Consider the following 22,942-nt stretch of genomic DNA (forward strand, 5'->3'; position numbering starts at 1 on the left):
TGGTAGGGGGGGTATTTCTCCCTCATTCTGAGTTCAATCTCCTTCCATCTCTTAGAGGAAAGGACAAATATGACCATTTCAGTTTCTCTCATTCATTTTTTTCCAATGTTAGAGTCGTTTCTTCACATTTCTGGAGGAATTTACCTTTCGTAAAAAGACACCCTCATGAATGTGCATCACAATTATGTCATTTCTGTCACTGCCACCATCATACTTGATTTATTGACCAACTTCTAAACTACCATCTCAAGGTGATTTACATATAAGCAAATTAAAAACTAGTTTTTTTGGTGTAGTTTTCTCCTTAAATACACATTTCTTCTATGCAGTTTTGCCGAATATATAATTTTGCAAAGCACTTTCCCGTAATAAAAAAGCCTTTGTTGTTTACATCAATGAATGAATTATTATGCACATTTTGGCATATGCATTTTTTGCACAGTTTCCTTGGCTGGAGAATAGCACTGAAAAAGATCCAGTGAAGTGCAATCTTCAAAGGGTGGGTATATTTGGGTTTGTGCTCTGTTCTGAGAATGGCAGATTAGGCAGGCTCATCTTTAAACAAAAAGTGAGTCAAATCATAGAATCATAGAAATGTGCCAGACCTTTTTTTAAAAAAATATTTTTATTAATTTTTACATAAAATTACATACAACATATTTTCTTATCTTATACAATGTTTTGGACTTCCATCAACCACATCTGAAGATTTTTCAATCTTTATCACTTAATCTGCATTTCATTAGTTTCACTATTACTTTTAATAGTCCTTCACTAATAATTCTCTTCATGCTTTTCTCTGCAATATTTCGCATAGTCGTCCTTACAAAACTTCTTGCAGTCCTGCTAGCGTAATCTGTTGATTACAATTGCTTTTCAAATAATTCACAGATTACTCCAGAATCTCTGATCCCGCAGGTTTCGAATCCTTCCTGTCATTTTATCTAATTCTGCATAGTCTATTAATTTCGTCTGCCATTCTTCTTTCATTGGTAGTTCTTCTTGTTTCCATTTCAGTGCCAATAGTATTCTTGATGCTGATATTGCATATAAAAACAGTCTATTATCCTGTCTGTTAATATCCTCCCCTACAATGCCAAGTAGAAATGCTTCTGGTTAGACCTTTCATCCATGTAGCTCATTAATGTCTACACTGACTGACAGTGACTAAGGTTTCAGACAAGGGGTCTCTCCCAAACCTGCCTGGAGATGCCATGGTTTGAACCTGAGACCTTCTGCATGCAAAGCAGATGTTCTCCTACTGCGCTACGGCCCTTCCCTATGCAGTGCCAGCGAGATCCCAGCCATCTGAACACAGCACACATGTGCAATAGCACTGCCACCCCCTTCTGATTCTCAACAACTGGCAAAGAGATTCACACTGCCTGCGATTCTGGAGGGAGCTCACAGCCATTGTGATGAGCAGCCGTCGGTAGCTTTAATGTGTCTCATCTCCCCTTCAGGCCATCCATGTTTTTTTTCCCTTTTTATTGTTACAATTTTATTGAGACTTTTCAACATGCAATAGAAAACAGAAACAAGAAATAAGAAAGGCAGAGAGTGAAACGAAGAGCAAACAAAGAGGTGACAGAATAAAGAAAAATGAAAGAGCCATTCATGTTGTTTCTCTATCTCAGTAGGGACGTGGGTGGCGCTGTGGTCTAAACGACTGAGCCTCTTGGGCTTACCAATCAGAAGGTCAGCGGTTTGAATCCCCATGACGGAAGGAGCTCCTCTTGCTCTGTCCCAGCTCCTGCCTACCTAACAGTTCGAAAGCACACCAGTGCAAGTAGATAAATAGGTACTGCTGTGGCGGGAAGGTAAATGGCATTTCCGTGCATTCTAGTTTCTGTCTTTTTCTTTTACCTTTTATCTCAGCCATTGACAGTACCCTTTGAATGACTGTCTAAATCAGGGCTGGGAACCCGTGACCCTTCCATATATTTTTGGATTTCAACTCCCATCCACTGCAGTCAGTCTGGTCAATTTTCAAGCATGATGGGGAGCTGAACTGCAGTAATATCTAGAGGGCCATAAGTTTCTCTTTCCCTGGTGTAAACATTGACACTGCCAGCAGGATACAGCTCACCTCTTTGTTTTTACATGGACAACCATTACACCGCCTCACTGGCAGATTTCTATGTGATTTATGTTTCTGGGTCTCCTGAGGACAGAGATCCCAGAGTGCTTTTGTTCATTGTTTCAGAGACAGCTGAATTCATTCCTCCTTCCTACTCATTCTGGCTTTGTTCCCTGGCTTCCTTCATATGCATAGGATCATAGTTTGGTTCAGGAACTGAGCAGGAATAAGCATATGGAAGCATAAAGTGCAATGGGGAAGAATCCATTGATCCCAGACTCATAGAATTGTAGGGTAGAATTGTGCATCATAGAATTGTAACATTGGAAAGGATCCTGAGGATCATCTAGTCCAACCCCCTGCAATGCAGGAATCTCAGCTAAAGCATCCATGGAAGATGGCCATCCACCTCAGCTTAAAAACCTCCAAGGAAGGAGAGCCCACCACCTCCAGAGGGAGTGTGTTCCACTGTTGAACAGCTCTTGCTGTCAGAAATTTCTTCCTGATGTTTGGTCAGAATCTCTTTTGTTCTAACTTGAAGCCATTGGTTCAAGTCCTACCTTCCGGAGCAGGAGAAAACAAGCTTGCTCCACCTTTGGGATATTTGATATTTAAGATATCACATTTTTCTGAATTTTGCAATGCAGTTCTTAAGCAAACTAATGAGTACAAAATATATATATGCACATACTGGGGTCAGAGTGTCTATCAAAAAGCTTATATTGGTGAAAATAACATTATATTAGGAGAAATTGCTTTGCAAGATGATGTACCTTAGCCAAAATTGCACACGAAAAACATCTATATTAGGAGAAAATTGCACTAAAATGCTGGTGGTTTTTAATGAGGTCTTTTTAAAAAACAGATAGATAAATTGCAAACTGATAGAGAAATGTGGAGAGCTGAGCTTGAGAATGGCAACGTTTTAAACAGAGAGAAACTGAAAATGATGATTCACCCATTCGTAAAGTGCACATGAGAGAAGGTATCTCACTAGGTAGTCAGTATGAGTCTTCTGGAGTGGGGCAGCCTTGAAATCCAATCAACTTACCAAGTTGAAGAACACACATGAAGGTAGCACTGAATCTGGGACGAAAGCCAGAGCTCCTTGTAGTTGCTGAACCTTCTTCTAAGAATCGATCCTAGTGGATTTAATCCATAACGTTAAGTAGTGCACGGTTCTCTTAATAAACCTCATCATTCTTCGGGAAAACACTGTAGATGTTTACAGGGGATTTAGGGAAGGCATATGGTTTTATTCTCTCTAATTATGGTATAATTCCACTTCCACCTTCTATTTAGCAAGAAGGCAAAGGGATCTGCATTGCTCTTGTGTTCCTGAAATGATGTGGCAATTAGGAAAATGCTACAAAAAACAATTGTGATTGAAACATTGGGTTTGGTTTTCTTAGGGCTAGAGCGGAGTCCTTGATTTATCTGTCACACCCTCACCCACCCTCCCTCCCTTTTCTTTTTCTTCTCTTAGCTGTTTCACATAACCTTAAAGACCAAAAATTTGTCCTTCTTAAAAGTACGTGTACAGCATTCTTTAAAGCAAAAATCTGTGATGGCCATTAGCCTGAAACATTTTAAGAGGGGATTAGACAGATTCATAGAATCATAGAGCTGAAAGGGACCACAGTGGTTATTTAGTCCAACCCTCTACAATGCAGGAATCCTTTGTCCAATGTTGAGCTCAGACCCATGACTCTAAGAGTCTTATGCTCTACTGAGATCATCAGCAGTTAGCCGCAGGGGGGTGGGGGTGGCACAATGCCAGCCTCTCCTTGCCCCCTTCTTGATTCCATGTTTAATGTGGGTTCTAAACCCTGATTTCAAAAGCTAGGGGGTGAATGTGGAGTGGGCTGGGTTGCCACTAGGGAGGCCCAGAGCAAATTGCACAATACACCCACTTGGCTGATCAGGGTGGTTGGAGATATGTACATGCCCTAATTCAGGGGTAGGCAACCTAAGGCCTGGGGGCCGGATGCGGCCCAATCGCCTTCTTAATCCGGCCCATGGACGGTCTGGGAATCAGTGTGTTTTTACATGAGTAGAATGTGCCCTTTTATTTAAAATGTATCTCTGGGTTATTTGTGGGGCATAGGAATACATTCCTATTTTTTTTCAAAATATAGTCCGTCCCACCACATGGTCTGAGGGACGGTGGACTGGCCCATGGCTGAAAAAGGTTGCTGACCCCTGCCCTAATTGATACATAGGGCAATAATATTGTTTCTTGTTTCAACCAAGCACATGTCAACTCACCCTGCATTTCAAGGGGTTGAAATAGATGACCACCACGGTCCCTTCCAACTCTACAATTCTGTGAATGAATCCTGACAGCAGATCTGATGACGGTTTTCCGCAAGGTGCTTGTACAGGGGGTTGCCTTGAGTGTCTCTTGTGGCTTGTCTCTGATGCATAGCTGCTGCCTTTGGTACCTGTACACCAGAGGAGAGCTGTCACGGTCACTCACAACTCCTGGTGCAAGCACTTCGTGGCAAACTGTCACCAGATCTGCCACCAGCCTCCAGAGAATGGATCCCAAGTGTTGAAACATTTCTAACATTCGGTTACAGATTCCAAAAAAAGCATTATTATAAAGCCAACAAAATGAAACAAAATGCAAGAGCCATTCATCATACCTGTTAAGGATTAAAAGCAATAATTATTATGGGTTTATGACCTACTTGTGGGTTGTAGCCCACATTTTGGGGGGAAATGCACTGCCCCACCTGATTTGATCCACTTGCAGCCCCCCCTCCACCTACCTGCCGTTCTTTTATGTGTTTGCTTATTTATTCGGTTGTTGGTTACATTTATATCCTGCCATTCCTGCAAGGTATACATGGTTCTCTTCCTCCCCATTTCATCCTTACAACAGGCTAGACTGAGAGGCAGTGACTGGCCCATGGCTCTGTTTTGCAGTTCAAGGGCACTTCTCTTCAGCTGAGCAGAAAGATTTCTGATTGTGGAAGAAATTTAAAGAATATTTAGCTAAATATTGTTATATAAGATAAATAGAAAATTCTTGGAAATAATAAATAGGCTTAGGGGTAGAATTAGAATATGTGATAGTACATATTAAGGATTAAAATATTAATAAAGGAGAGGTTAGTAAATGAAAGGAGTTAATATTATTAGAAATATGAATTTGGAGAATGTTATATAGGTGATATAATGAAATTCAGTTAGAGGGGATTCAAGGAAGTCAGTTATCAATGTAATGAGAATTAGGTATTTGAAGAATCATTTTTTCTTTGTGTTTAATTTATTGTAGTGTAATGTGTGTTTTTGTGTATGTGTGTTTTGTTATGTCATTTTTGTGATAAATGTGGAAAATCGATAAAAATTTTGGGGAAAAAAGAGAGAAAGATTTCTGATTGTGATAGAAAAGAGAACTTGAAACACCCCATGCAGCTTTAATTGTCTCCAAGGCTCCCTGAGAGGCAAGCTAGAAGGCACAACCATTTGGGACGTGACAGTCTAGCGGAGCGGATGGATGGCTTCTTGATTTGTGTGGTTGTTTGGTATGCACGTGGACAGGCCTGTTAACAAGCTAGGGTGATTGATCTAGCTGAAGCCGGCCTATTGTGCGATGGTCGCATTTTGGCATAGACAATAGCCGCTGTAAGAAGAGAAAACAAACAAGTTTTCAGGGGGAAATGCTGACATGGGAAGCTTTGAAACAAACAAGGGTGTTATTCTCAAAGCCGTGAAGATAAAACACCCCACTGAGAATTGAGCTGTGATATTTCCCCATGCGCAGACAGAATGGCTGCTATTCACAATCCATTTAATCCTGAGTATTCCTATTAGACTTGCTGTAACTGTGTTATGTTGCCGTTTCCTGAACATAAATACTTGGGGGGAAGATGCAAGGAACATTTCCCTATACCAAGCCAGACCATTGGTCCATCTAGCTCAGTAAATCATAGAACCAAAGAATTGTAGAGTTCCTAAAATGACTGGCAGTGGCTCTCAGTGGCTCTCAGGCAAAGTTCTTTCCCTGCCCTAGCTGGAGATATTGGGGATTTAAAACAAACCAACAAATTTACAGTGTTCATATCCCACTCTTCATTGAATATTTGCAAAGATTACAAAGTCATATAAGCAGCTCCAATAAATAGCAAATGAACAATTCTGTTGTTAACGGAGAAATCCGAGGGCTCCTTTGGACAAAAAAAACCAAGGACACCAGCCAGGAATACCAGAGCAAAACAGCAGCCAGCAGGCTTGGTCTTTATTGAAGACTGTCACGACAGGACTCCCACCTGCCACCAGGTGAAACAAAATGGAAGCCCAGAACAAAAGATGACCCCAACTTTTATTAGTTACTAATCCCCCAAGCTACACCCCTAGAACTACATCACAACTACATCATTGACACATCACAAAAAGGAGGGGTTGAGGGAGGAGTTGTGGCGGTAACCTGAGTATCTTGTCACCTGGCTGGTTCCTTCTTTCCCCCTCCCCATGAGTCATTTCCAGAGGACAAAGGGGAGTTGGCAGTTTCCTGCCCCCAGAGGGAAGATTGTCCTTTGTTCCAGTCTGTGTTGAATCCACTCCCATATGCAAGTCCTTTGTGACTTTGACGGTCTTCTGTTTGGGACCATCAAGGTTGTCATGCCAGCTGGGTAGGGCTCCTGAGTATGTGTTGGTACGCTTAAGGGATTATGGCCATCCTGTATCAAACCATCCCCCCTTGATAGTCCTTCCTTCATGGAGCAAAATAAAAGTGGACTGGTGTAAATCCGATGTGCGGTTGATTTACTATGAATTTATAACAGAAACATCATGTATGTCATGTGTGAGAGTGTGTGTGTGTCTTGTGTTTGTACAAACTGAATGATTGGGGGGGGTTCCTGCAACACTGTCAAAAGGGAAAGAAGCAAAATTACTATGACAAAAAATAATAATTTCTACTTTAGCCAAAGACCTAGGTAAAATAAACAAACCCAAGACGTTTAAACAGATTAAACAAGCAACGGGCTCTTAAGTAACAGTTCCCATCCTGTTTTTCCCACTTACGGCTGCTCACTCACTTCTCCTCTGCCTCTCCCATGAAGAGGGCTCCACTCGGTAGACACCCACTGGCTCCCTCCAGCCCTGCCGTCAAGGTTTTATTATTTATATTGTCTGTTGTTTGAGCAACTTAGCCCCTTTCATTTCCCAACTCTCCAACCCATCTAGGCTTTCACCCCGAGTGGCATGCATCTACAAGTGAGAGCCAATTCTAGGTAGAACCAGCTAACTCCAGTTTTGTTCTCCTCTCCTACAAGGGCAACACAACCAAGAAGGAGGAAGCTGCCAGGCACTGAAGTCCCCAGGACTGGGTGCTAGTAAGAAGGCAGGCAGGTGAGGGAAGGCTTTATACCCTAATGGACCGGCCTCCACCCAGAAAGAAACCTAGAGACCAAGTGCTATGAGGAAAGGCTGAATGTTTATCCTGGAGAAGAAATCCTTAAAAGATAAAACATATCTCTATTTGGACATTTGAAGGTGATGGAGCACATTTGGTGTTCTGTTGAGCTTGAAGCAGCGGGTTCAAATTACAATAAGGTGGATTTTAACTAAACATTAAGAACATCTTGCTGTGCTGTTCAACCGTGTAACGGTCTGCCTTGGGAGGTGATGGGCTCTCCTTGACTGAAAGTATTTTAAGCAGGAATTGGACAGCCAACCTATCCGGGGTACTGTGCAATTGATAGGTTCTTGCATGGAGCAGAGAATTGGACCAGAAGATTTCTGAAGCCCCCTCTAAGCCTACAATTCTAGAGCCTTATGACACAACCAACCTAAAGCATTATTTTCACTGGTGTTTTGTAGGCAACATATAATATACACCCAATCTTTAATTTAGGTGTGTATGTTTTTTGCATTGTTTACATAAGATATGTATTTTGCTTCTTGGCCAATGCAGGATGCTTGCTGTGATCTTTAGAGTCCTCAGACCCACAGGTATCAAGGATGACCTCTTACCTTTTTATGGTTTTGCTTTTCTGTGTTTTCTTTTTGACACTGTGGGCCATATTCAATGAAACTGTTGTGCTAGCAGAAGCCAGTGCAATGTTTTCTGCTAGTGCAACCAGTGCCAGATTTAAGTAGTATAAGTTAAACAAGCTATAGCTTAGGGCCCTGCTTTCTTGCCCCCCCCCCCAATTTCACTATTAATATACTTCTTCTTAATTGTATTTCAGTTCAACAATTATTTTGATAAAATACATATTATGTGCAAATGGCTTTAGATACCTATTAGGTCCATAAATTACCATATAGCATATATTCAACACACAAAAAACGGTGACAATTTGTTGTTGACAAAGGACAGCTGGACATATAAAGGGCCCCATTACCTTCAGTAGCTTAGGGCCTCATCAAACCTAAATCCAGCCCTGAGTGCAACTCTATCTCCCTCCCTCTCCTCCCTCTGTGGCCTCCAAATATCAGCTCTCGGGGGTTGGGAAGACCCCCAGAACAGCACATGGAAAGGGGAGATTCCTCCATCAACAAAAACATTATTTTTTTTTTTTGCTTGCCTGAGAGAACAATCTCCTTTGCACTATGGTGAATACAACCCTGGTAGTTTGTTAAATGCATTTAGTTGCTTTAAACTGCTCAGAAAAAAGTGCTCCCTCCCCGCAAATGTTTTAAATGAAATTAAATTCCACAGGACTGTATATGGTCCTGCTAGCTTCCTAGTTGCAGTCCTGTCTATTGAAAAGGCATGAAACGAGCCTCTTTTGGTTGACTGTCAGCATGATTCAGAAAAATGAAAGTTGGGGTGGGGGAGCCAGATAACATGTGGTTGCTAACTTTGGGTTAAAGCTTCAAGTTAAATTACTATACTATAACATACTATAAATATATATTGCCTTCCACTCTGTTGGCAGTGTGCTATTGTTTACCAGTCCGCTGTAATGTGGAAGGCCGGGGGTGTGGTTTGGCTTTTATCAGTAATTTTAATACTGTATAGATTTCATGTGAGCCGCTTAGAGCTTTTGATGGTTAAGCAGTATAAAAATCTTGCTAAATAAATAAATAAATAAAAAAAACAATGAGAATTTCTGGAGCCACTCTACAGGCATGTTGACTCATATTTCCCTGTTCTGCAAGCATTTTAATTCCATCTGGTTCCATAGAGGAGAGGACTTCAAGGGTTGCAATTATGTTTGGTCTAAGGGGACGTCTTCCACTGACAACCAGGGGTTAATCCCATGCCCACGTCTCGAACAGATCTGACTCCCCAAGGCATGCTGCTATGAGCCCCTGACTTAATGATCCTGCCCAGAAGATCCCCAGCCAATCGTGACTCATCTGGACTTTAGAGGGAGGAGCTCCAGGCTTAGAGGGAGTGGCTTAGAGAGAGGCAGAGAGAGGTAGCCTCTCCACCTCTTCTATTGCCATTAAACCCAGGCTTGGGTGATGTTCATTATTTACTCTCGGGCTGCAATGTACTGGGATATAAAAGACGTTTTCTCAAAACGGGAGGCATATTGAAGGATGCCAGAAGCACGGCAGGGAGGGCGGGAAATGGACCTCACACCATTCCTGTGATGGCATTTGGAATACAAAAGATTTGACCGCAGAATTGGGAAAGAGACCGTGGATTTCTGCTTAAGAGGCTTTATAGTTTCTCTGCTATATTTAGGCCTGTAATCTTTTTTTCCCCCTCCTCTCCTCTCCTTTTGAAGTGGAGGAAGAGGTTTTTCGCTGGGCAGGAACCTCCTTCCCTGCTCCCCACGTTTTGTTGTTGTTTATAGGAAAGGTGGTAGGGATCCGGACGTGGCGAGTGCAAAGGGTTAAACCCGCCACCGTGGGCTCTCCAAGCAGGCCAGCCAAAAGCCGCTCAGCCTTTGGTTGTCAGAATAATGTTTAGCCAGGTGTTAATCTGTGTCTGGAGGGGGAAGCGATGGAATTCATTATTCATTCCGCCAGGGGAGGTCACGGTCCTGGGTGGCTGCCAGCTCTGAAGCCAGCCTCTTGGATTTACTGACATGTGCCACTTGTGATGAATGCAGCTTGCGGTCCGTTTGTGGAAGTGTCTTGTCAGGCAGCCAAGTCGACAGAGGAGCACAGACGGAGGCATTTTGGACAGCAGCTACAGGGAGGCAAAATCCAGCATTCCTTCAGCGAGGGTGCAGAGCTATCAAGCTGAAAGCGAGAATTTATTTCCCATTCCCTTTTCTTCCTTCCTTTTTCTCCCTTCCTCCTCCTCTTCTTTTTTTTTAAAAAAACATTCTGCTGTTCGAGAGAGCCCTTGGGATCCTTTTTTGAAGGAGGAAAAAAACATTGCTGGCATCTTTTTTTTGAGGGGAAAAAAAGCTTACCTGAGAGTCAGAGACAATGATCAAGTCGAGCTGGTTCTACGTAAAATTCAAGTATGCAGAAAAGGTACGTGAAGCTGATATATTTCCTTTCTGGGAGGAGAGGTCCATGTGGGCATCTTTCCTGCACAGATCCCACTTTTAGACAGGTATTCCTGGTCACTCGTGGTCCTTAGTGCTGCCATGAAGTTTCAAAGCCGCATGTGTTTTCCTTGGCTATGGTCATTCTTGGGCTGAAATCTGTACAAAGGCTTGGAACTCTAGCAGTCTGACTTGCCTGCGAGTAATGTGGCAAAACGTTAGGTCTGGTTTGTGACCCGGTTTCTTTGAAATAGCCACAGGAAAGAAGTGTGTGTATATTGCCTGCAAGAAGAGAAATGAATATTTTATTTTGTGCAGTTGTTGGAGAAGTAAAAGTTCTGTAGCATGGCAGTGAGGTGGCAGAAACAAAAATGCTGGTTTTCATTTTATTTTGTCGAATAGCTGAGCGGGGGATCTCCACCTATCTATTTATCTAGAGTTCCTTGGGGGGGGGGGGGAGAACCATATTTCATTGGTCAAGTGCAGAGACCAAAATTGCACCCTCTCCCTTGCCATGGCCATCATTTTGATTCTTTGCAGCTGGACAACTTATCTAGTAATGTTACATGCCAAGGTTGTTGTTGTTGTTGTTGTCGTCTTGTTTTGTTCTCTTGCTGCACTCCATGGCTCTGCATGACTCTGAACACTGGAAGCTAGCTTATAGCAACTCAGATCGTTGGTCCAACTAGCTCAGTATTGTCTACACTGAATGGCAGCTGCTGTCCAGGTTTCAGACCTGATCTTTCCAGCCCTACCTGGAGATGACAAGCTTTAAACCTGGGGCCCTCTGCTTGCAAAGCAGATAATCTAACCACTGAACTGTGGTCCTGTGACCCATTGGATGCCCTCCTCCATATGGCTTGGGGCTGCTTCCCTTCCAAGTTGGGGATACCCTATTATTAGGAACATCAGAGACTGGAACAATTCAAGCTAGAGCCTTTGGTTGAGTGGTGGCCCAATCAAATTGGTTGACTGGGGACTTGTTCTTGCTCTCATCTGTTTTGCCATCTTTGGAGGGCTGGGACAGATTTTACTCTTGCAAAAGACCGGGTAGTGTTGTGGGAGGGAGGTTGCTCGCCTGGTACCATGTTTACTTCTTGGGTGGCTGGTATGGATCGTTTGGAGTCATTTTGTTCATCAGTCACCTTCTGTGGGGCATCTTGATTGAGAAATTGCGGGATTAGTTTTGGGATCTGGAAGCTGAGGGTAGTCTTGAGAATAGTCCCTTGGCTTCAAACGCCGTACAGGAATTGCTAAGGTGTTTGTCTGTCACCCTCCATCCAGGGAAGACATTCAAAGTCTAGTCTGAATTGGAAAAGGAAGTCTTTCTCCAGTGGAGGCTGGTCCATTCAGGCACATGGGGGCACTGCCCCACCAACTCTGAAGCGCTGTAACTCAGTGGTGGAGTACATTGCTCTGTACACAGAAGGTTCCAGGTTCAATCTTTGGCTTCTTCAGGTAGGGCTGGGGGAGATCTCTGCCTGAAATCCCAGAGAGCTGCTACCAACCATTGTAGGCAGTACTGAGCTACATGAAGGACCTGACTCACGATAAGGCTCCTTCCTAGGTTCTTAACTTCAGGCTTAATTCTTCCCAAGTGCCGGTTCACCAGTGGAGGCTGGCCCATTAGGATTGGGCACTGCCCCATCAACTTCAGTCTGCTTGCCTTCTTACTTGAATGGCTTTGGCTGTCACCTTCTTCTTCCTTGGTCTCAATGTTGCCCTAATAGAACTCAGCAGGGAGGAGAAGGGGGGAGACCAAACTAGAGTGAGTTGTCTCTGCCTATCATTGGCTCTCGTTGCCACCTACTGTCAACCTCCTCTGCCTTTTGCCCTCCTAGGCCCAATGGGCACAAGCCACACCATCTTTGCTCCATTGTGTTCTTCATGTTGGGGGGAGTGGGGGAGAAATGCACGTCGAGCAGATTCGCAGCAACCCAGAAAGGACAGGGGATGGGGAGGAGAGAAACATTTCCATTGTCAAGGCGTAATTTTTTTATTGACTATCAGACAACTTTTACAGCTCACTGCACAACAAAGATGCATGGAAGCAAATAAACTTTGCACAGTGGGGTGTGTGTCATGGGCTAGGAACAAGCCTGGTGTTACCGTGTAGCATTTTTAGGCAGATGCTGGACTCACGAGGCATTCCCTCTCCACTGTGTCAATCAGCGCCAGGTGGGCAAGTCTGGGAGCATTTAAATTTTATTTGCTGAAATAGTAGGGCATTTGGGAAAAATAAATGATAGTCCCCAACTCACCTGGTCACCATTGATCCAAGGACTTGTTGCCCCTTATTACCACTACCAGCATCTCTTTCTCCTCCTTGCTCAGGCTAGCCCAATGATGTAAGAGAATGCCTATTGTGATGCAGTTTGCCAAGGTCTCATTGAAATGAGGCAAGCAGATTGGTGGAGGAAGGTGGAGGTCAGGACCCATCGCTCCCCCATAGCTCAGGGGTCAAGCTCATGCCTTGCATGAAAATGGTCCCACAGCTCATTCTCCATCTCCATTTAAAGCAGAGGCTGTGATATGCTCCATGGTGAGATCTTGTGTGGCTTTCAGGGTCTCCTCCTGACCGTCAGCTGTTCGGCGAGGAGTGGGGAGGGCTCTGATGTTCTCCAGTGTGTTTCGCTCTGCAAGAAGATCAAAGCAGATGGGAAAGCCTCTCCACAGATAGGGAGATTGGTATTCTTTGCAAATACGCAAGAAGTGCCCAGGAATGTTTGCAATTGCATGCCTGTAATTTTGGGGACACAATTGCCTTTTGAAGTTTGAGACTTTTAAGTAGCTGCAGGGCAGGGCGTGTAGTTCAGCTATGCATGGATCATAGCAGCTTAATGCAGAAATGGGATGGAATGGGCTTCTGGGTGAACACATTCAAAAGTGATATGGAATGGAAACAGACTCATTCAACCCATCCCTCAGAATAACCAAATCTGTGAATCCTCAGTTGTTGCTGGGTTTCAGGCTCCCACCAGTCCCACCAGTCCCAGCTGACCAGTAGCCTGGTACTGCAGGAGTTGCAATGAAACAGTGTCTGGAGACTATGGATTCTCCATCTTGGAATAAAGAGACCAGCAAAAGTTGGGAAATTCTGGAGTATTATATGGAATCTGGGCATTTTAGGGATTGAATGGTTGTCATGAGGTCAGGGCATATCACCAAGATTAAAACAGTATCTGATGTGTACTCTGTACTCTATTCTGCCTCTGCATTGGTAGCTCATTGGGGATGCCCAGCACTATGAAAATATCCCAGTCCTTCCCTCCCTGTGCTACTTTTTAATGCACATTTTACCCCAGTATATGCATGTTTATACAAAGCAGTTGGCTGTAGAACAACCTTGTAGAAATCAGGGAAACACAAATTCAGGGTCTTCTGTTCTCCTGCTGTATCTAAAATGTGAATTAGGTTGGTTTGTCTTTAAATGCAAAGTGGACCTGATTTCTCCCCTATCTCCATGCCTTCCCTTTCTGCTGTCGGGGGGGGGGGGGGACAAGCCTATGTGGATGTGAACGGATGCTGCAGAGTGTTAGAAGGGATGGTCACTGTCCGTATCCTTGGGGGCATTGAACAAAGATGAGAGTGTGGTCCCCCCCCCCTGCATGCGCCTGCCTGGAAGGGAAAACAGGCTTGTGACGAAGAGAAGGAACAAGAAGACTACACAGAGAAAGGCTCAGTGGGATTCTGTCAAATATGTTGTGGATGGCAGCTTTTGACTTGTAACCCCAAAGTACATTTTAGAAGGTACAACGAGTAACTACCAGATGGTTGAATATTCAGGATGCATTCAATGTCAAAAGGTGGGCTCGGGGGAGATTGGGTGTCACACGCGGGGTCATTCCTATGTAATGCTTTTCCTTTAAAAGAGAAGAGGAATACTAGACCGCTACCATGTTTAACAACAGTGATGCTGACAGATAACTGGAAAAGTATATGAATCTCACCCCCACCCCCTTGCTTGCAGGATTCAATTGTACCCCAAGCTGAGATCTTATTTCCTGAAATCCTTACTTGTTCATCGTTGAACTTGGGATATATTCTGGGTATATGTGCCCATTTTGACCCAGTATAGCTGAACCCATTGGGTCCAGAAAGTTGACTGTTTTAACCCTAACTCTGAAATGAAGCTGTTTTCAGACTAATGCTGAACTCGAGTTGGGATTTCAAAAATGGCAATGGTTTTACAGAACAGCTGTTAAGCTCACTGTTATCCAGATACTCTGTGTTTTGCCTAGGACAGGGTGTTCCCAGGAAACACATTAGAACAGCATTTCCCATTCTGGTTGCATTCATATGTTCCTGGACTCCAACTCCCATCAGCCTCTGCCAGTGTGACCAATGCTCATTGTTTTGGCTTCCACTCAGCTTCAACTCTTGGCTTAAGAATTCTCAGAGGCTTTATTTGGTATAAACATAGATCAGGATGAATTTTCACAATGACTTGTTGCCATTGGGTTGTTGTTGTTTTTAATGCATGTTGATGTGGAGAACTGAATGTAAGAGTGAAAAGAGAGAGAGAGAGAGAGAGAGAGAGAGAGAGAGATATGAACCAAAACTGTTAACCATAAATGGATGTGCATCATAGGCGCCGACTCCATGGGGCTTGAGGGGGCCCGAGCCCCCTCAAAAATTCGTTTGGGGGGGCTCCGCCCCCCCAATAATCTCCGGCGCCCCTCCAGCAGAGCGCCATCGCCGCCCCTCCCCCAGCCCAAAATGCACAGGAAGGGGCGGGCTGCATGCCTCCTGCCCTCCCTCCCGAGCAAAAGCTCCACCCAATTTCCTTTGGAGCTGATTAATAGGCGCAGCACGCTCTCCCCTATTCGCTCACGAGGAGGCGGTGCCACTTTATTTGCATATTCATGAGCTTATTTATTATTCATGAGCTTTCCCGGGCCCCCCCAATATTTTTTATAAGTCCGCGTCCCTGATGTGCATGGATGGTGATATACCTTCAACTACTGCCAGGGACTGGCTAGACACTGAGGAGTGGGCACCAGGAGAAATGGAGTTGGAGACTTGGCTTGGAAGAATGGTTCAGGGATCTAGGGGAGCCTGTAACAGCCGGGAGATGAAAGTCAGAGGCAGGAGAAGCTGCAGGATTGGAAAGTGAAGAACAAATGCAGTAAGCAGGAGAGAGAGGTCCGGCTGGTGGAGAGTCAAGGGCTTCCATATCTCCTTCTGCTGCCCCAGGACCAGGAGAGGATTGAAGAGGGAGGAGCAGAAGGTGACATGCAGGTGGAGTCTCTTTGTCTGCTTGCACACAGCTTGGATGGAGGAGATACATTAGCTGAGGTCAGGGGCAGGGCCTCTCTGTTGCAGCAACTGCCTCATTGGGCACACACCTAGGAGTAGCTGAGAGACGTAGGACTGATGGACGTGCCTTTCCCTAATTTTTAAGTGTGCTTTTAACAACAAAGAGTTAATTCCTTACTCTGGACGTTCCTGGCCTGACAGCTCCATGGCAGCTACTTGAATAAATTTGTAATGGTTATTCCCAATGATTAGGCTGTGAGTGTCATTGCTCATGTATCCAAAATGGTGTCACCCAAGCAGAAGAGGGGAGGAATAATCAGGCACACTTTGCAGATGCACAAAACATATTGCTGGGGGTGTGGAGATCTGAAGGAAGGGATCCCAGAACTAACCCAGTGATGGTTGAGCATGCTCAGTGGATGCACAATGCTAGCTGACAGGGTTTTTTGTTTTGCTGGGGGTGGGGAGGAGAACTAGTTGGGATGGAGGGAGGGAAAATGAATATCCTGGAAAGGGGGCATGGCTGGCTGCAACCCTGAACAGATGCTCTCCATGCTGCAACATTTTGTTGCAGCTTCCAACGGCTAGTCAATTGTTTTGGAAGTTGAGGGCACTTCTCTTTTCCTTCTGTACCTGTAACAGAAGCTAACATGAATCCTTCTGGCTATTCGGTTGATGGAAAACAGGCCATTTCGGCGTCAGTGAGTGCAGCATATAGAAGCCAGTTTGAAATAGTGGGTGGTGGGTGACTTGTGCAGGAATCCTGAGTGCATCCCTATTTTTCTTTTGTGAAATGCTGATGAATATGTTACAGTGATGATCAAGCTTTGCTTGTGTTTGCAACTCCAGTGGTGGTTTCTAACAGATTGGCTTAGGAGATGGTGAGAGCCGAGTCTTAACTCATTAAGCTGAAATGTTTTATGTCCTTGAGCAAGAGCTGTGAAAGCTCACTTGGTAGCAAAGCAGGTTCAAAGGTGTGCATGTTATCCGTTAATCCGTTTAAGTGGTTGGGGATATTATTTCTCTGGCTCTGTCTAAAACTCAGATCCGGTAACCTGCCTGTCCCTCTTATTGTGCATGCAGAATATACCATTGGTAAGGTGAGCTGAAAAGCAACTCAGATGGGCAAAGTTGTCCATCCAGTAGGAATGTGAGAAAAGAACCTTGAATGCCTCTCTCAAGAGAGAGGGAGGTCCATGCCGGCACAACCAATTCTCCTACTAACCCAGTCCCAAATTGTTTAGTTCAGATATGCTTTTACGGAGCCATACATTTTGGACTTACCTGAAATTGTGTTTTGCTAGATTCATGGATGATTAGCAGTTCAGTGTTCCTTTTGTTAGAGCTGTTGGCCTTTCCAAACATTAGTGCATAGAGATTTGGTTATGGCATCTGGCATCTTTGACAAGCTTGGCTTTTTAATTTATGACTTTTCAACACAAGTCTCTAGGTGTAATTCACAGACATGCATTTGAACCCAAGAGGATTCTCCTTCTGATACTAGGTTCTCCTGGGAATAGGGCTTCCATAGTCTCCAAGGCCACCAGCCATATTCTCCTCCTCCTGGTGGACACCAACCACTCGGTGATTATTCTATACCACTTGTTGTTCACTTATGGCTCAGTATAAATCAGCTCATATCCTTTTCATTCTCAGGACTTTGGCCCAATAGATTAAATGCCCTATGTTCAAATAATAGAACAAGGCTTCCCAGACTGTGATGGCCCACTCTGACCCAGTGTTTCTCAAACTTGGTTCCCCAACTGTTGTTGGACTACAACACCCATCATCCCTAGCTAGCAGGTCCAGTGGTCGGGGTGATGGTAGTTGTGATCCAACAACAGCTGGGTCTCCAGTTTGAGAAACACAGAAAACAACAACATCTGCATTCTTATTTTTGTCAAAATTCTCAATTTGTGTTAAATTCTGTTTCAGCTCTAGTCACAAATGGTATTAGTGTCACCCAGATGCTCCTGTTACGAAGCCACTGATGATCAGTATTAGACAAAAAGTTATTAAATAGAGCCTTGTCTAATCGCCTGAGAACTGAATGTCAACTCCGCTAAACCCAAAGGCCTCTTCTTTTCCCAGAGGGCCATTACCATTCAGTTGACATGGGAGGGGGGAGCTGGACTGTCATGTTTTTGTACTTTCTCTACTCCCCCTCTTGCTTCCTCTGTCCTGGAGGATAAATGCTACTCTGGGAGTATTTATAGCCTTTATTTTCTTCTCTGTCTGTATACAGAAACTACCAGTGCAAGCTCTGATTGATGGTGTTGCTTCTAGCACAATGTAAATAGCAAGTGACCTTCTATATTCTGAGTTTTGCCTACTGGAAGCAGTTCATTTTGATACTGAAGAGTAGGATGCACTTTCAGTGATCATACTCTCTTCCCATTTGCCATGGGTGGGAGAATCTGTCACTTTTTTTTGTTTCTCTTAGTTTCCCATTTTTGCACTCTTACCTTAAGTTCTCCACATTTCCATATCAGTTTACACTCTTTTTTTAAAAAAAACCTCATGAAAATTCACCTGCATTTTAGCCTGAAATACACATGTCTGTATGCAATTTTGCCTAATATAGCAATTTCCGCAAAGCAATTTTCCCTAACAAGCTGCATTTTTGTATGTTGTGCAGTATACAGATGCAAGCATTTTTATGGACACTTCACAAGTATACAGTGGTACCTCGGGTTAAGAACTTAATTTGTTCTGGAGGTCCGTTCTTAACCTGAAACTGTTCTTAACCTGAAGCACCACTTTAGCTAATGGGCCTCCCGCTGCTGCTGCACGATTTCTGTTCTCATCCTGAAGCAAAGTTCTTAACCCGAGGTACTATTTCTGGGTTAGCGGAGTCTGTAACCTGAAGGGTCTGTAACCCGAGGTACCACTGTATGTGTCTTTATGGACCCCACAACCTGGTATATGCATGTTGGTACACATAACTTGCCTGGAAAATAGCCCTACAAAATTTAGAGAAGTGCAAATTTTGAAGAGTGACTGTGTTTTGGATGTCAGATTGTTTCAGAAAGTGTGAATTGATTCCATTCACCTTCAAAGGTGAACCTTCTTAGTTTTTTCCCTCATCCCTAGTGATCTTTGCCCAATAAAGAATTCTTGCTTCAGCCAAAGCTGGAGCAGTTCAGCAGGTCAATCTTTGGACCTAGGTTAAAAATGGCTGGATCATAACATTGTTTCCACAAAACAAAAGATCAGTAGCGAGTTTAGAATGAAGTTTCTAAACTCTGCTGCTGAATTTCAGCCAACACTCAACATTTGAAAGAACCATCTACACAAGCTCTTAAGATTTTGCCAGATTTAAAATGGTGGTAGTGGTCATTCATTCATTCATTCATTCATTTATTAGTTGCTTCCAATGAAGCATTTTAAAGGATTCCATAACAGTGCCTTTAGTGTCCCGTTTCATATTGTGGAAACTTATTCTGGCAGAAATTCTCATCCCTGACTGTTCACTTCCAAGCATCTTTTAGAAGACCTTTCTTTCTTTCTTTCTTTCTTTCTTTCTTTCTTTCTTTCTTTCTTTCTTTCTTTCTTTCTTTTTTGCCAACAGGCCTGAACAGCTCTTTTCTATTATTTTCTATTATTTTACCACCTTGATATCTTATACAGTCAAACCTCGGTTGTTGAACGTAATCTGTTCCGGAAGCCCATTTGGCTTCTGAAATGTTTGACAACTGAGGCACAGCTTCCGATTGGTTGCAGGAGCTTTCTGCACTCAAGTGGAAGCCGTGTCGGACATTTGGTTTTCTGAAAAACATTTAAAGAACAGAACATTTACTACCGGGTTTTCTGCGTTTGGGAGCTGAAATGTTCCAAAATGGAGGTGTTCAGGAGCTGAGGTTTGACTGTATGCGTTGGCGGTGTGTATATACATACACAGAAGAAGGCAACCAAAAGCTATCTGAAGCTTCTAGGTCCATATGATGATCCTTTGAGTGGCAAGTGGCTTCTTTATCAGTGAAGCACCACACCATCAGCTGGCCAATTGGATCTCCCTGGGCTAGGAAGCCCTAGAACGGACTTCCTGTTCCAGAGTCTTCCCAGACTCTGGTGTGTACTCTATCCTTTAGGTTCTGATTTCTGGTTTGCTCCTCTAGTTCTTACAGACTTTTTTGGCCCTGACTTGGACTTCTTCCTTGGCTTCTCATTCCTGGACACTCCCGCCTAAGACCCTGGAGAGCTGCGTCCAGTCAGCAGAGACAATATTGAGCTAGATGGGCCAATGGCCTGACTCAGTTTAAGGCAACTTCCTATGTATTCATGGTCACATCTCTTTAAAAGGATATGTTTTTGGTTCACCTCAGCACATGGCCAAGCCTGCTCTTGTTCCTTCTGACCTTTTTTTGTACGATTCCTTCCCCTTCCACCTCTCCAGAAGGCATCAGCTGTCATTTCTTTGTATATAACTTGTGTGGTCCACAGGATCTATGAAAATAAACCAGGGTGGTTTCTGCCAGGTCTTAATCTTCCCTATAATGCTGTAATTAAATGTCATTTGTTTGAGGAGTTTGGAAAGTATGGGAATAGGCCCATTCCAAAAAGTATCAGTTCAGGATGCGTTTTGATTAGCTGAAATGAGTTGTTTACAACACTTGTTGGAAAATTAGAGTATTTAATTTGAACAAGAACAGGTAATGACTGCATGTTTTCCTTGGGGGGTCAAAGTAGAAGATAATATGAAACAGATGACTGACCCCTTTTTTCATGCTACATTTCCCTGTGTATGTCTCACTGTGGTCTGTCTCAGCATATTCAAGGGACTCTCTTAAGAATAGCGCAAATTCACTTTTTTCTAGTGGATTATGAGAAAGTTGAACTGTTATATACAGTGGTACCTCTAGATACAAACGGGATCTGTTTCGGAGTCCCGTTCGCATCTAGAGGTAAACGTATCTAGCGACGGCATGTCTGTGCACGCGTGCGTCGCTTTTCGCCGCTTCTGCGCATGTGTGTGACGTCATTTTCGCCGCTTCTGTGCATGCGCATGACGTCATTTTGAGCGTCTGCGCATGCGCAAGCTGCGAAACCTGGAAGTAATGCGCTCTATTACTGCTGCTTTCACTCTTGCCTGTTTAACATGACTGGAGATTAAACAGGGCATACATGTAATAAAAAACTAAATAAATTAGTAAATGCTAAAATCCATATGATGTTTTTAAAAAAATGCTCAAAAGGACTACATGCTATTCGTTGTTATCCCTGTAAGGAATTCTCTGCTCTCCTAGTTGAGCCAGTACCCAGAACCAGGGAGAAGCAAATGCAGACTTAGACCTTTGTCTTTCATTCCCACATCTGTGAGTTAACTCTAGGTGATTGCGTTTTTAAAACAAAACCCTCCCTTCCACCTACACTCTTTCCTTCCTCTTCTATCTATTAGAAAGCTTCATTCTTTGAACACAACTGATAGCATCGTTTGGCAAATTCTTTCCTGCCTTGTGTTTCACTCTGCATTGGCTTAAATCTTGGAACGGCTCCCACACCTTTGGTGAACTCTGACTCCTACAAGGCCTGTTCACTTCAATAAGTCCTCTGTAGTCAGCACTCCAAATGTTGGTGCACCTCTCAGACACTGGCATTGTATCCGGTCGTCTTTCAGATCCATCTCTGATACATCACATGCTCTCGGGAGTCAAACAAGCCTCTTTGTATTGAGGCTCTGCAATGTTTGGCAGAGAAATATGGCTGTAATTACACTCCCTGACTTCTTTGGTTTTGCTGCCTTCATCTTCACCCCCGCAGATTTATGAAGGCAACCAAGTTCTGAGAGCTGAAATAAACGACAGGAATGAGCAATAATTTTCCTTCATTTTATGCCGTAATTAGGTTTGTTTGGGGAAAGCGCAACACCGTAGAACAGTGGTTCCCAAACCCCGGGTTTTTTTCCCATGGACCGCTTGAAAATTGCCGAGGGTCTTGGCAGACTGTTTAATGACTTTTCTGCCAATTATAGCAGGTCAAATGCATTGTGCTAGACGCTGTCTTGATTTTTAATTGAATCAAGATTAAACTTCTGAATTCTAGCCTCCCATTAACTTTGATGCCAGGGACTGGCTGGACAAAGAGGAGTGGTCAGAGGCAGCGGCCAGGGAACCCCCAAGGGAAACCTCCAAGGAGGAAGGCTCAGAGCCAGGGGATTGGTGATGGGACACCAAGGAGAGGTCACAGGGGGAAGAGTTAGAAGATGTGCCTGATGCTGAAGGAGCAGCAGGGTTAAGTGGGCAGGAAGAGTCAGTGACAGGCAGCAGTTCAGAATCCAAGTCTGAAGCTGAGGAGTGGGGTCAAGGGACTGCTGAAAAATCCAGGGTTTGTCCCTCTCCTCCTGCGACAAACTCCCATCGTCCTGGTCTCCAAGAACTTGCAGAGTGATGAGAAGAGCAGAAGTCCTGCTGGCATGCCCCGCGGAGGACCTTAAGGTCCACAAATGACAACATTTTGGAGGTCCCAAGTCACAAGGTGGTTAGGCTGGCCTCAACTAGGGCCAGGGCCTTTTCACTACTGGCCCCGACTTGGTGGAACGCTCTGTCGCAAGAGACTAGGGCCCTGCAGGACTTGACATCTTTCCGCAGGGCCTGCAAGACAGAGCTGTACTGCCTGGCCTTCGGTTTGGACTCAGTCTGATCCTTATGTTTCCCTCCCCTTAGGGTTTTGACTTTTAAAATGAGGCTGCATTTTAAATTGCATTTTAACCTGTATTTTAAATTGGTTCCCCCTCATTATGTTTTTACTGAAATTTTATTGGTGTTATCTGCCCTGAGGTCGGGGAGGGTGGGGTATAAATAAAATTCTTCATTATTATTATTATTATTATTATTATTATTTTTTATTATTATTATTATTATTATTATTATTATTATTATTAGTCAGAGGTGTTTGGATATCATCCAGAAGAGGAAGAGCCTGAGATAGACGTGCAAGGCAGGGAATCTCTTTTCTTTTAGGGAGGGATAGGAAGAGCTGTTTGACAGTAGCATGGTCTCCCTTGAGAAGCTGTTCACTCTCCTTCATTGGAGGTTTTTAAGCAGAGGTCAGATGGCCATCTGTCACGGATGCTTTAACTGAGATTCCTGCAATGCAGGGGGTTGGACCAGATGACTTTTTTGGGGGGGGGTTCTGTTTCAACTCTATGATTATGGCTGTAGACATTCTATTCAGAGTGGATGTTACACACAGC

At 43.9% G+C, this 22,942-nt stretch overlaps 1 protein-coding gene across 10 annotated transcripts in view; it reads left to right on the forward strand.

The window, feature by feature from the left end:
* Positions 1 to 22,942, forward strand: part of AUTS2 (activator of transcription and developmental regulator AUTS2) — a 690,192-nt gene that overhangs the window by 162,790 nt on the left and 504,460 nt on the right. The window contains exon 1 of one of the 10 annotated variants that reach the window (XM_081843457.1): positions 10,030 to 10,477. The exons of 8 other annotated variants lie outside the window; for them this stretch is intronic. In XM_081843457.1, the coding sequence (XP_081699583.1) occupies positions 10,430 to 10,477 (48 nt within the window). In that variant the 5' untranslated portion in view covers positions 10,030 to 10,429. Of the gene's footprint in view, positions 1 to 10,029; positions 10,478 to 22,942 lie in introns of those variants that run through there. One more of the 10 variants, XM_081843449.1, reaches the window with a different exon arrangement.

This window comes from Podarcis erhardii (genome assembly GCF_964252035.2).
Source record: "Podarcis erhardii genome assembly, chromosome: 16".
NCBI lineage: Eukaryota > Metazoa > Chordata > Lepidosauria > Squamata > Lacertidae > Podarcis > Podarcis erhardii.